At 31.6% G+C, this 14,053-nt stretch overlaps 1 protein-coding gene across 1 annotated transcript in view; it reads left to right on the top strand.

Annotated features, from left to right (window-relative positions):
* Positions 1 to 14,053, top strand: part of SPAG16 (sperm associated antigen 16) — a 755,650-nt gene that overhangs the window by 353,435 nt on the left and 388,162 nt on the right. Inside the window, exon 11 of the mRNA XM_011358649.2 lies at positions 1,756 to 1,899. Within this exon, the coding sequence (XP_011356951.1) occupies positions 1,756 to 1,899 (144 nt within the window). The remainder of the gene's footprint in view (positions 1 to 1,755; positions 1,900 to 14,053) is intronic.

Here is a 14,053-nt window from a genome sequence, read left to right as displayed (position 1 = left end):
CTACAAGTAGCTCCCCTCACAAAAGTCATTTTGGAAACTTATCTTTCAAAGTTTGTAAAGACGTCAATGATTTAGATGTCTTCACTTAAAGAGGATGATTTATCATCTAGTCAAGTGTGCATGTGTGTGCCAGGAAAGCCGTGAGCTAACATACATCATACTCAGCAGCTCTGAGGATTCGGTCTGCCTTCTTATGTGTATTTGAATATAGAATTCATTTCAGTCTGACATTTTTTACCTATCATTATATTTTTCTTCTAATTAAGTTCTATAAATGTATCCTCTACTCAGTTTGAGCTGTAATAAATTTATTTTCTGAATTGGCCTTCTGAAAGTCACAAACCAACATGATGAATTGCAAAATGAAAAATTTCACTTCTACCCTGTTTATTTTGAGCAGCAGAATGCTGGAGAAATATTAGACCGCGTTTCACTAGAAAGAAGGCCCAGCTCATAGTGGTTCCATACTTGTGAGTTGAGTGTTTCCAACACTCATTGACCAGCAGATTTACAGAACTGTATGGTTATAATGCAAGGAAATTAATTTTCAGTTCAAAATTTTGGGGTTAAATAGTATTAATGGGTGGGATCCATAAAGAGAAAAGTTTTGTTCTCATGTAAGCCCTGGAGCTACCCATGTAGATATGAACCTACACCATGATTTCTTTGAGAAATTGATTTCCTAAAGTCTATGTTGTAGAAGAAAGGAACAAGGCCATTCATAGAATGTACTGTGGGAGAAATGAATGTGTAATTTTTATTTTTAAGCCATTCTCTGTTTCTTTTCACTACATCGACAAATGAATGCATTATGTCTTAGATTCAAGATAGCTATGTTGAAATCGAACAATTTGTTGCTAATAGTAGGCTGGTCTTTTATTTGGTGTTTAACAATGGGCACCTTTGTTTCCATTGCATTATAAGGCATAGAGGAAACTCTATATAAATAAGATTAAAGTATTGTCATAGGTAAAATATCAGGCATTAACCTTGTAGACTCTTAATTTTAGAATGGTTTATCTCCAATATTTAAATAGCCACAGTGAACATTACCCGGTTCAAATAATACTGCTTAATGTGTTAATCATTAATTTTACATACTTCTTTCTCATTTCCTTGTATGCCTTTGTAGAGTGGGAATTGCCATATGCATCCTGAATTCATTAACGTAATTTGTGTACTGTGCATTGACTGAAGCCATTCTAAGTGGCATATTAGCACAGAATTCGAGCTCCTTTGCTTTGTGTAGATAGTAGGCCACAGAGTTAATGTTTCATTTATAGTGTTTATTATAGTACTATATTAGTGGTTATGATTCATGATCTTTTCCTAGATAATGCCTTTTTTAAGATAGGCTATAATCTAAAAAGAATTTTGACTTTCTTAATAATAAACATGGCTACTAGTCCAAATATCCTAACACTAAATTATCACTGGCATCATTTTTTCTCCCTAAAAGACAAAAATAGAGTTATTGTTTTCAAACCAGAATTAGACATGAGCACTTACCTAAACTAGCCATCTTGACTGGCACATAAGAAATCTAAGATCCAGTCAAGTTAATTAGATTCATGGCCATCAGAAAGTGACTCATGATAGGCTGGAGGTGAAACCTGGGTGCCCTGAGTTCCAGAGCTGTCAATGAATCGTCCTTCTTTGCTGAACTAGGATAATCCCTTACATTTCATTTATTCACAATGTGAAACTATTCACTGTTATCTCCGCATTAACTCTCTCTCCTCTCTCCCTGTGCAGCATCGTCGTGCACCCCCACAAAGACATCCTAGTCTCCTGTGGCGAGGACCACCTCTGGAAGGTGGTGGGGCTCCCCAAGGGCAACGTGCTTCTCACAGGGTTCGGCCACACCGACTGGCTTTCCAACTGCTGCTTCCATCCCAGGTCAGTGCTCAGAACTCCCTGAACCAGCTTAATCTTTCCAGGGCATGCACTCTCCTGGCTTTCTTTTTCTCATTGAACTACGAATAACAGACAAAAATCATACTGTATATATTTATATTTATATTTTTTGTATTTTTTCAATTTTTATTTTAAAGTTTTGAAATTACAATTTTTTTTATTTTTATTTTTTGTACATATTTAATATATACAATTTGACGAGTTTACAGATTGATATACATCCTTGAAATCATCACCATAGTCTGTGCTATAAACGTTTCTGTCAGGTCCAAAAGTTTCCTGCCACCCACTTTATTTATCATCATAATCATCAGTAAAACATTTAACATAACATTCATAGCAAATTTCTAAGCATACAATATAACATCATTAACTATAGTTTGTATGCTATACAATAGATCTCTAGAACTTACCTTTTATAAATGAAACTTTGTATTTTACTGGTTTTGATGACACTTCTCTCTGTAACCCCACACCCTGCACTGAATTTTAAAAAGTGTAGATAAATGCTCCTTTGGCTTTTATTATATTGAATTTAGATTGATTTCTTTTGATATTTGGTACCCATAAAACTTAGTCTAACATGATGATGCATTTAACAAGAGTAATAAGCTTCCTGGAACAAGCGTTATTAATGCTTCTTGTACTCACAAGCTCTGACAATGCATGTGGATTTCTAGTCAATAATGCATGATAATGTTTACTCTGCTTGTTAATCTTGAAGGTTTTTCTTTTAGAATTATCTGCCATTAAGGATCAGAAGGCAGTGATCAATTTCTTTAAAAATTCAATGACACTCAAAATATTAAAGAGAACAAAATAGAATGGAAAGCTTTGAGCTCTGTAATTTTCAGAATTCATTAATTTTTGTACCCCAAAGGCCTAGGGACAGAAATAAAGATGTTGTTAAACACACAGATACATTATGTCTGGTGGCAGAAGGCTCTACCCACAGTTGCTTGTGGTCAACTCCTGCCCCCAATCCCGGTAGCCTTCTTCTCTTATTCATCATTACAATTTAACATTTGTAAACACTCTTGCATCTGACTCTTTCTAACACTCTGTGATGTTATTACTCTTGGAGACTCACAGTTATAGTGCAATTTCTAAACCATTCCATTTGGAAATTTTATTCTTAGGAGGAGTCTTTTTTTGGTTTATTTTCATGTTTTCACAAGGTTCTTTTTTTAAAAAAAGAAACATTTTTATCTTGGCATGTCAATAAATTAGATTGAAATACAAATAAACTAAGTTTTTCAGAAATCTGTTAGTTAATGAAAAGAGTAAACTAATTTTTTTTTAATTTAAAAATTTGAAAATTCTCTCAAAGTATAGTTTATATTTAGTATTAGATGTTTGAATTTAATTTATAAATATGCAGTGCATTCCATATTTGGTATACAAATAACCATTGCCACGCCACCTCTCACGTCTTAGGACCATAAAGCTCATCTCGCAAGCAGAGACAATACAATTAGAAGGGTAGCCTATCACTTAGTAGCTGTTGGGAATACTAATCTGATTTCCATAATGCTCTGTTACTATGACAGCCAGTGACTCAGAGATTGTCTCATTAGTGCTTGACCAGCACAGAGTCCTTTTAATAGATCTTCCTGTTTTCCCACTCAATTACTGAAATTAAAATGAGATGAAATACATCATTATTCACTCGTACTATGAATTTACATTTATTACTTTCTTTGGCAGAATTGTAGTAAAATGCAGCTACACTGTTGGCTTCCTTCTAGTGCATGTGATAAAAATAATGGGGAAAAATATAAGTGTTTTGAAGTGAGAGATATTTAATAGTGAATATATATATATAAATAGCAAATATATATAGTAAATATACAGTAATCCAAATGTTCTTTTTGTAGAATTCATAAAAAAGAATAAATAATTGTCAGAAACAACAAAAAAGCCCTTTTTTATTTAGGGTAGAGATCAGTTCTGAGTTTATAAATCAGACCTCATTGAATAATATTTAATGTGCGCAGATCAACGCTGAAGACCATATAAATGTAATATAATACATATGGTATGGATATTATATGCAAATATAATGTTTATGTCTTAAAAGTTGTTAAAATATATGCTTTCTGAAACAAATTTGTGACATCTGATTCTTATTTTGACTTAGATAATTTAGTCAGTAAAAAGTAGTTTATTTTTTGAAGGTAATATTTTTTCCTACCTCTTTGTATACATCGATAATTAAAAAATCAAAAAAAAATATATATATATATATATTTGATTCAAATACAATACTTTAGTATGTAGTTGGATCTTTAGTTAATGAACACAATCATAGTCTTCCTTAGAGCCATCTTTGCGATCAACTTGATTCTGTTCCCTTGGAAGGGGCCAGGGTAGAGCTACCATACACTGACACCTGCCTGTTTCCTATGCTCTTCACATAGAAAAATAAACCTGTTCATTTTATTTTATTTTTAATTGCAATTGCTTCAAGTTGAGTGTTTTCTGTAACTTCCAATTGGATGTATTCTTGTTACTATGACATTTGAGCCACTGTCTCTTCTGCCACAATGACATAACCCAGAGTTTTTAGGGGAGGGGGGTGTCAATCCTACTTAATATGACAGTTATATACCTTTGTTGTTCTATTTTCCTTGCTGTACCAGACATCATCAGTACATAAATAATAAATACAGCAGGCCTAGCAATATTAATATCAGGCAAAGGAGGAATGACAGGTAAAAAATAAACTGAGAGGATAACTACCACTTGAGGATTCAGATAATATGATGTTGAAATATATAGAATAAAAGATCTTAGAAACACTTGAAGATTCTGATAAAATCATAGTCATCAGAGTCAAAGACTTAAAATATCTCTCTTAGTTTTTAATCTGTCAATTAAAAAAATTAAAATGGATTAGAGGAATTAATAAAATAGTAAGAGTATATAATGGACTTTGTACTTTATGAAGAGAGAATATTGATTCATTGAAATCATTCATTATTAGAGTTTTAAAACTATATCAATCTTACACCAAAAATTTAGCATAAATGAATTCTCCAGAATAACAATCACATAAACCATAATTTTTAAGCAAGTTGCATAATAAAATTATAACAAGTCGATAACTAAAATATAATAAAACCTGAATTATTAAAAAGTTAGTAAATGAACATTGGGTCAAAGAGGAACTGTAAATTCTATTACTATATTCATAAACAATCAGAACCACAATACTTATCAAACTTATGATATACAACCAAAGCTGTATTCAGAGTGAAAAATCATAGCTTTAAATATATTATTAATCAAAAGAAAATAATTGAATTATGAATTGAAATTAAAAAGTACAACTGATCAATAAAGTACATAAAAGCAAAAGAATAAATACATAAAAAGTAAGAATTAACAAATTAGAATTAAAAGAGTAAATATACATAGTAATCTAAAGCTATTTTTTTGAGATGGAGAAAATGATAAAACAAGAAACTGAAAATAGATACCTACAAAAAAAAACTGCTGGGGGAATAAAAATAAGAAGTATAAATAGAAACCTTAGCAATTTAGAAGAAGTTAAAGCCACATATACAGAGAATAAAAAATTATATATGTTTGGAATTTTTTTACCAAATAATAGATTCCTATAAAAATGAACATTGTCGATACTAAATCAAGGTGAAACAAAAATCCAGAATAGATTAATAATAGTGGAAAAAACTAAATTATGGAACTTCTACCTCAGGCTCGCTTCTTGAGCAGTTGTATGACTGAGTTTTAAAAACTTTATTTAAAAAAATAAATCAATTAATTTTTAGGTTTCCTGAATTTTTTGAGGAAAAGGAAAATAATAAGAAAATTTTATTACTGGTTTTACAAATATAGCATAAACATAATTCTAAACCAAACAAATGTAGTACCCTCATTACAACAATAGGCCCATTTTACAATTATAGGTGCAAAACTTTTAAAAAGAATGTAGAAAATGGAATTAATTTTATATATTTAAAAGCAATATACAATTACCAAGTAAAATTTATACTTGAAAAGCATGGGATACATAAGTTATCCAATTATGAGGATATCAGATTATAAATTATATTAATAAATAGATATTGAAAGTTACTTTAAGAAGGCTGGATGAAAATCTCTCATCTATACTTAAAACATATATTTGCAAATATTGTTAAGCCCCATGGTTTGAAATTGACAAGAAGAATGGATTTTGGAAGATTGGCAGGTAAATGTAGAATCTGAATGCCATGGAGTTAGGTGGGTCAGAATAGAAATGCATGCTTACAGGTAACAGGGCAAAGTGGGGAGCATAAACCCAAATGGGCAAAAATACCTAGAATACCTAAAATCAAAAAAGGAGCAAAGCTCGTTTGTCTAAGCTCTCGCAGATCTGTGAGAGTCTAGTTACTTTTCCAGTTGGCGTTTATTCTCAATAAACATCAGCCACATTTTTTCTTTTTGTTAATGATAATTATAATTTTATTAAAATATTTTAAACACTGAGATTTTCTCACATAACTTATAAAAGAAAATATATGCAGAAAACATTTAACTATAAACATTATGTACATATTGTACAGACTATACATACTGAAGGTGTTTAAAAACTTTTATTACAAAAGAGTCAATCACCCAAAGGCTGTGTGGTTAGACCAACCTCCATTAGAGGACTACTATCCATGATACATTAATTGGTAAGATCATGCCTCAAGTTCTTAGCAAGTTAGACATAGAAACAGCTATAAACTAAAAAACAAATATAATTAATGTGAAAAGACATATGTGATCCATCTGTTCTTAGCATTTAAAAACATATGTGTTTCTTTAAAAAGTATATCAATTCACTCTTTGTATTCTGCTTTTACAGGAGAGTGAAAGAATTTTGCATATATATGTATCTTTTTTGAGGGGGGTTAGATTATGTTTTAGAAAGAAAAAAAATTGGGGCCAGAAACACCAAAACACATACTTATTAAAATAGTATTTTTTAAAATTAAATTTATTGAGATGACATTGATTAAAGATTATATAAATTTTTTAAAATTTTATTGTATTATTAGTTTCAAGTATACAGTACATTAGTTAGACATTTATACAGTTTATAAAACGTCCCCCTGATTGCTCTTTCTCTCCTCTGGCTCTCCACCTAGCCATTACATTATGCTAACTGCATTCCCTATGTCGTACTACCCATCCTGTGACCATCTATCTACTACTAATTTATATTTCTTTAACCTTTCATCCCTTTCTCCTAGCCCCCAACCCCCCTCCCCTCTGGCCATCATCACATTGCCCACTATATTTGTGAGACAGTTTTCGATTAGTTTGTTCTTTTTGTTCCTTAGATTCTGCGCACAAGTGAAATCATATGGTATCTATCTTTCTCTGTCTGACTTATTTCACTCAGCACAATAACCTCTAGGTCCATCCATGTCATTGTGAATGGCAGGATTTCATTTTTTTAGTGGTTGAGTTATATTCCATTATATACATGAACCGTAACTTCTACTATAACACATCATTTTTATATTGCATTGTGTGTTTATCACCCAAAGTGTAGTTTCCTTCCATCACCATATATTTGACCCCCTTTGCCATCATCAGCCTCTCCCTACTCTCCTTCCCCTCTGGTGACGACCATACTGTTGGCGTGTCAATGAGATTTTGTTTGTTTTTTGTTTTGCTTGTTCATTTATTGCTTTCTATTTTATCTCACATGTGAGCGAAATTATATGATTCTTGTCCTTTTCTGTCTGATTAATTTCACTTAGCATGTAATGTTTGACCTCCTATATCCACAGATTTTTTTTTATTATTGTTGGTCCATTTAAACTAGCTTTGGGCAACTGATACACAGAGTTGCATATCAATCTCCAGGTTAATATGAATAGATCAATAAAATTCACATTATATTAACTTAATAATATATTATTTGTTTTTTACCTGTACCAAGGTACTGTTCAATGACAGTAACATAGTTTTGACTGTAAATACAATGTACATTTCTCTGACGCTTGGGTTGCATTTTCTTTTGTGTGACTACAGCTTATTATGTGAAACAGCATGTATCTTCCCAAACATCTCCATAAAATGAAAGCAGTTGGGATTAGTGGTTTAAACAATTTCATAGTGTTGAATTTTTTTCTGAGTTCACTGCCTGAGGCAGAAATAGAGCTGACAGCATCCTATTAAACATAACTTCTACCCTTATAAGCTGATTTATGAATTATAAATAAATGGGCCTCTCCAAAATCTCTCTTCCATGTACAAGCTACCTATACGGGTATTTATATACTACCTAAAACCATACATAGTATGAAAGCTTCTCGGTAAGTATATCATTTAGTTTTTTAAAAGAACAGAAGCATCGATAACCTTTTTTATTTGCTATAAACATAAAGCCAAGAGTTCAGATTTCAAAGCATAATAAGGAGATTGATGTAACTTTTCCCTAAGGTTGTGATACTTCCTGAGATTCAGAGATAGATGCTTTTATAATCCAGAAACCTCAGTACATTTTGTTACCAAGATAATTTTTAGATATACCTGTTAAAGAATAATATTCTAGTTTCTATTTTTTGAAGGAGTATATGTTATGCTACTGTTCTTAACATAGTTTGTCATTTTTATGTGAAGGGGTAAGCATTGAAAATAACAGCATACTTCTTTAAATATATTTTTTTTATTTAATTCTAAAAGTAATATGTGATCACCATAGAGAAAAGTATTAAGAAAATATTTTCCATAGTCTCACAGCTCAGTGAAAACTTGGAGAAACTGCCTATGGGCAGTCTTTCCTCAGGCAACTGGTGGGAGCTGGTTGTACATAAGAAGACCTTCTAAAGTCAGACTTCTTTTCAAGTGTGGATATGACAGAGCACTGGCTCTGTCATTTTATGTAAACTCTGAGAGCCTCAGTTGCTCATTCATTTGAAAATGAGGATAACATACTTCATGAGGTTTTCATGAAAAAATCTGTGTAAATCTATGTAAACATGAGAAAATCTATGTAAAACATTAGCAGTCATTGTCTTAAACATTTGCTAAGATTAGCATTCTTGTTATGGTTTGGCAAATTCTAGCCTAGATCTGGTTTTCTCTGAAACCAATATTGTCTCCAGGTTTATTGGCCTGTCTCCCTCTTTCTAGAAAGAAAAAAAAATTTTTTTCAAGGAATACTATAAGTACAGTAAAGGAATTGTCTGTGTCTTACTCATCTTTGTATTTTGGGGACGCAGCAGATCAATTGAAACATTATAGGAAATCAGTAAATATTTCTTTAATTAAAATGAACAGAATTGAAAATGCTAGACCATGAATGTGGCCACTTTCTCTCATACTCCTAGTAGGTGACATGTGATTATAGGGGTATACTCACAAATATACACATACATACACACAACTCGTTACTACTGAGAACACTTTATCAAAGGAACCCAGAACTTCATATTAGTCTTTCATTTGGCATAAAAACTTTAAAGTATGAAATTCTCTCTGAATATAATTATAATGAGAATTAATTTCAATCAAAATCCATCATAAGCACTTCCAGAATGGTAGAATCAGAACTTTCTTTTCTTCTTCTTCTTTTTTTTTTTTAATTTTCTTTACTGAAAGGCTTCTTTTTCCTTCTATTTTTATTTTATTTTATTTATTTTTTATGTTTTTTTTTTATTATGATAACATTGGTTAATGAAATCCAGTAAGTTTCAAGTGTATAATTCAATAGTAAGGCATATATATTGCATTGTGTGTTCACTGCCCACAGTTAGATTTCTTTCTGTCACCACATATTTGACCTCTTTTACCCTACCTACCCCCTCTCTCCCCTCCACCCTCTGGTAGCCATTAGTCTATTGTCTGTGTCCATGAATCTCTGTTTGTTTGTCCTGTTTGTTGCTTCTAGGTTTATATCCCACATATAAGTGATATCATGTGGTGGTCTACTTCTGTCTGGCTTATTTCACTTAGCATGATTATCTCAAGGTCCATCCATGTTGTTGCAAATGGCAGTATTTCATCTCTTCTTATAGTTGAGTAACATTCCATTGTATATATGTACCATGGCTTCTTTATCCACTTGTCTATTGTAGGGCACTTCAATTGCTTCCATGTCCTGGCCACTGTGAATAATGCTACTGTCAGAACTTTCAAAAATCTCCTCTAGAAAAGCAGAGACAACACAAGCCAAAATTTCCCAAATCAACATTTTCAAAACTCTAGAACTTAACCAATAGTCTGCACTAGTCCAAAAAGCATTTATTCAAGAAAAAAATGCTGAATCTGAGTAAGAACAGTGAGGTTCTTCACATTAACCTGTCTCATATCTAGCCCGCTCTCCCCAGCTCTGCCATAATCTTGAAAACTGACAGCCTCATAATCATGGTAGCTGTGAAAATGAGTATCAGCAAGTAGAGAGGCAGAACGAGTTTGGAGATCCCATTATCAGAGAAATGTGTCTATTTGACCTTTCTGGAAGCCCCACAGAAATCCCCATTTGCAGTGCTTGTTTTTATTTGATATGAGTTAGGGCTTACTCTGTCAAAATAAATTATTTGCCAGCCCATTTCTAGCATACGATTAAAAGCAAATGTTTAAAATTGCAATTGTCTGAGGCAGCAATGGTAGTTGAGCAAATAAGATGTTGACCAAAACTCTTAAACAGAAAACTTGGAGAGTTAAATATCCATAGGGGGCTTGTCAAATTTCTATGACTATCAGAGGAAATATACATTGGGAGGGCTGTGTGACTATTCAAGAAAGAGTTGAGAAGGGTCTAATCTCTCACCTCTGGCTGACACTGAGGACTTGTGCAAGTAGAAAATAAACAGTGAAGCAGAATTGTGAATTTTCAAAGTGTTGAAGAAGTGCCCCAACATGCACACGGAGCCACCAAAGATGTATTGGTTCAAGGCTTCACTTGATACTTGTCCTACCTTTAGTTGACCACTAAGCTAAACAAGCAGACTTCTGTGGCCACACACAACAAAGAACACAGACTCTATTGAAAAACTTCAGGAAAGTTAGTTAACAAACAAACAACAACAACAAAAAACAGCAACAAACCACAGCTGTTTGAAGAAGAAACTCTAGAGAGGAGAAAATCAGATTCCCAGAGTTTCCACATTATATCTTTTAAAATGTTAGATTTTCAACAATGATAAAAAATAGAAAACATGAATAGAAGCAGGACAATGTACAGAACTTGTAAATATGTTATCTTATATAACAAGGTAGAATTAAAATTGCTAATGTTTAAGATTCTAATCAGCTGACTTTAAAATAAGATTTTCCTGGATTATCCAGATAAGCCCAATATAATCCCATGGCTCCTTTAAATGTGGAATAAGAAGGCAGAAGAGCCAGAATAAAAGTGATGTGATGTGAGAAAGGGATTCTCCCCTAGAGACACCAAAAGGAACCAGCTCTTTTGACATTTTGACTTCTGTCCAGTGAGATTTATTTCAGAGTTCTGACATCCAGAATTGGAAAATAATAAATTTATTTTATTTTATCCCAGGAAGTTTGTGGTAATTTGTTACAGCAGCAAACAAACAAACAAAAAAACAACAAAAAAACAAAACAAAACTAATACGTAAGTCTTGCTATACTATTGTTAAATTTACTCTTAAGTATCTATTATTTTTAATGCTATTGTAAATGAACTTATTTTTTAATTTAATTTTCAGATTGTTTAACTCTAGGCTATGGAAATATAGTTTTATATTAATGTATCAATATACTACCTCACTTATTAATTTTAATATTTTAGTAGATTTCTTAAGAGTTTTTATATACAAGATCATGTTATCAGCAAAGATGATTTTTCTTCTCTTTATGAATTTTTTAAAAATAATTATTTGATTAAAACCTTTAGAACAATGTTGAATAGATATAGCAAGAATAGACATCTTGTCTTAGTTCTGATCTTAGGAGTAAAATGTTCAATCTTTCCCCATTAAGTATGCTGTTAGCTGTGAGTTCTTTGTAGATGCCTTTCTCAGATTCAGAAGTTCCCTCTATCCCCTATTTGTTGAGTATGTTTCTCATGGAAGGTGTTGGACATTTTTAAATGCTGTTTCTGCAACTAGTAAAATGATCATGTAGTTTTCATTCTTTCTTCTATCAATATGGTGTTTACACTGATTTTTGTATGTTGAAGCTACTTTGCATTTCTGGCATAAATGCTAGTTGGTCATGGTATGTAACTCCTTTAATCTGTTAGTGAATACAGTTTGCTAGTATTTTGTTGAGGATGTTTGCATCTATATTCATAAGACATATAGGTCTGTAATTTTCTTGTAATGTCTTTGTCTGATTTGGGAATCAGCAATACTGGCCTCACAGGGTGAGATGGGAAATGTTCCCTCCTCTTATATTTTTAGGAAGACTTCGTGAAGAATTATTGTTAATTCTTTAATAAAAATTTGGCAGACTTTATTGGAGAAGTCATCAGATCCTAGACTTTTCGTTGTGGAAAAGTTTTGATTACTAATTCAATTTGAGGAATTTGTCCATTTAATATACATTATCTAATTTGTCATATTTTTTGCCTTATTTATTTCCACATTGTTCATAGTTTTCCTTTATAGTCCTTGTTTAGTTCTGTAAATTGGGTAGTGATGTTCCTTCTTTCATTTTTAATTTTAATAATTTGAGTCTTCTCCCTTTTTTTTCTCAATCGGTCTAACAAAAGATTTGTCAATTTTGTTGCTCTTTTTAAAGAACCATCTTCTACTGTTGACTTTATATTTTTTTAAATTCACTATTTAATTTATTTCTACTCTAATATTTATTATGTATTTCCTCTTCTTGCTCTGGATTTAGTTTTCGCTTTTTCTGCTTTCTTAATGTAAAAAATTAGGTTATCATTTCAAATCTTTATTCTTTTTTAATCTACCATTTGTTAATAGCTATAAATTTCCTTCTAAGCAATGATACGAAGCATTCCATAAATTTTGGTATGTTGTGATTTTTGTTTTCACTCATATAAAAGTATTTTCTGGTTTTCCTTATAAAATTTCTTTTTTGACCCATTGGCTATTTAGGAGTATTTACGATTTTGTACGATTTTCACATATTTGTGAATTTCTCCAATTTTTTTCTGTCATTTTCTATTTTAATTTCATTATAGTTAAAGAATATATTTTGTATGATTTACTTCTTTTAATTTACTGAGGCTGTTTAAATGTGCTAATGTATTATCCTAAAAAAGGTTCTCTCTATATATAATACACATGCACACACATACACACACACACACACGCACACAAGAAAGATGTGTATTCTGCTTTTGCTGGATGGAGTCATCTATAGATGTTCGTTAACTCGGCTTGGCTTATGATATTAAGTCTTACATTTCTTTGTTAGTCTTCTGCCTAGCTATTCTATCCATTATTAAAAGTGGAGTATTGAAATTCCCATGTTACTGTTGAATTGTCTGTTTCTTTTATTAATTCTGTCACTTTTTGCTTCATGCATTTTAAGCCTCTTATTAGTTTTTTATTGCTGCTGTAACAAATTACCACAACACAACAACTTAAAACAACACATATTTATTATCTTACAGTTCTAGAGGTCAAAAGTCAGAAATGGGTCTCTCTGGGCTTAAATGGATTGAAAAATGATACAGCCATTTTGGAAAAACAGTTTGATACTTCCTCAGAATTTTAAATATAGAGTTACTATAGGACCCAGAAATTCCACTTTTATGTTTATACTAAAAAAAAAAAAAAAATCCACACAAAAGCCTGTGTACAAATGTTTATAGCAGCCTTATTCCTGACAGCCAAAAAGTGGAAATAATCTAAATGTTCATCAACTGATGAGAATACAAATAAGATGTGGCATATCCATATAATAGAATATTTTTTATCCTTTAATTGGGTAAATTTAATGGTATATAAATTATATCTCAGTAAAGCTCTATTTTAAAAAATCTTTGGTTTATGCACAAATAGTATTATTAAAATCTTGACCTGATGGTGTGGAAGGAGGATATAGAGAGTCATTTATGAAATTATAAAGGATTTAATATATATCCTTATACGAGTTAATCATAAGCACATTCTAGATGTAATTAAGTATATTATAAATTCTTATGGTATTTCATAGTTTTAAAATAAATTTATTGGATGGCATTGGT

This window comes from Pteropus vampyrus, unplaced genomic scaffold, assembly GCF_000151845.1.
Source record: "Pteropus vampyrus isolate Shadow unplaced genomic scaffold, Pvam_2.0 Scaffold42, whole genome shotgun sequence".
NCBI lineage: Eukaryota > Metazoa > Chordata > Mammalia > Chiroptera > Pteropodidae > Pteropus > Pteropus vampyrus.
Note: the sequence above shows the minus strand (reverse complement) of the source record. Positions and strands in the feature narration are given on the sequence as shown.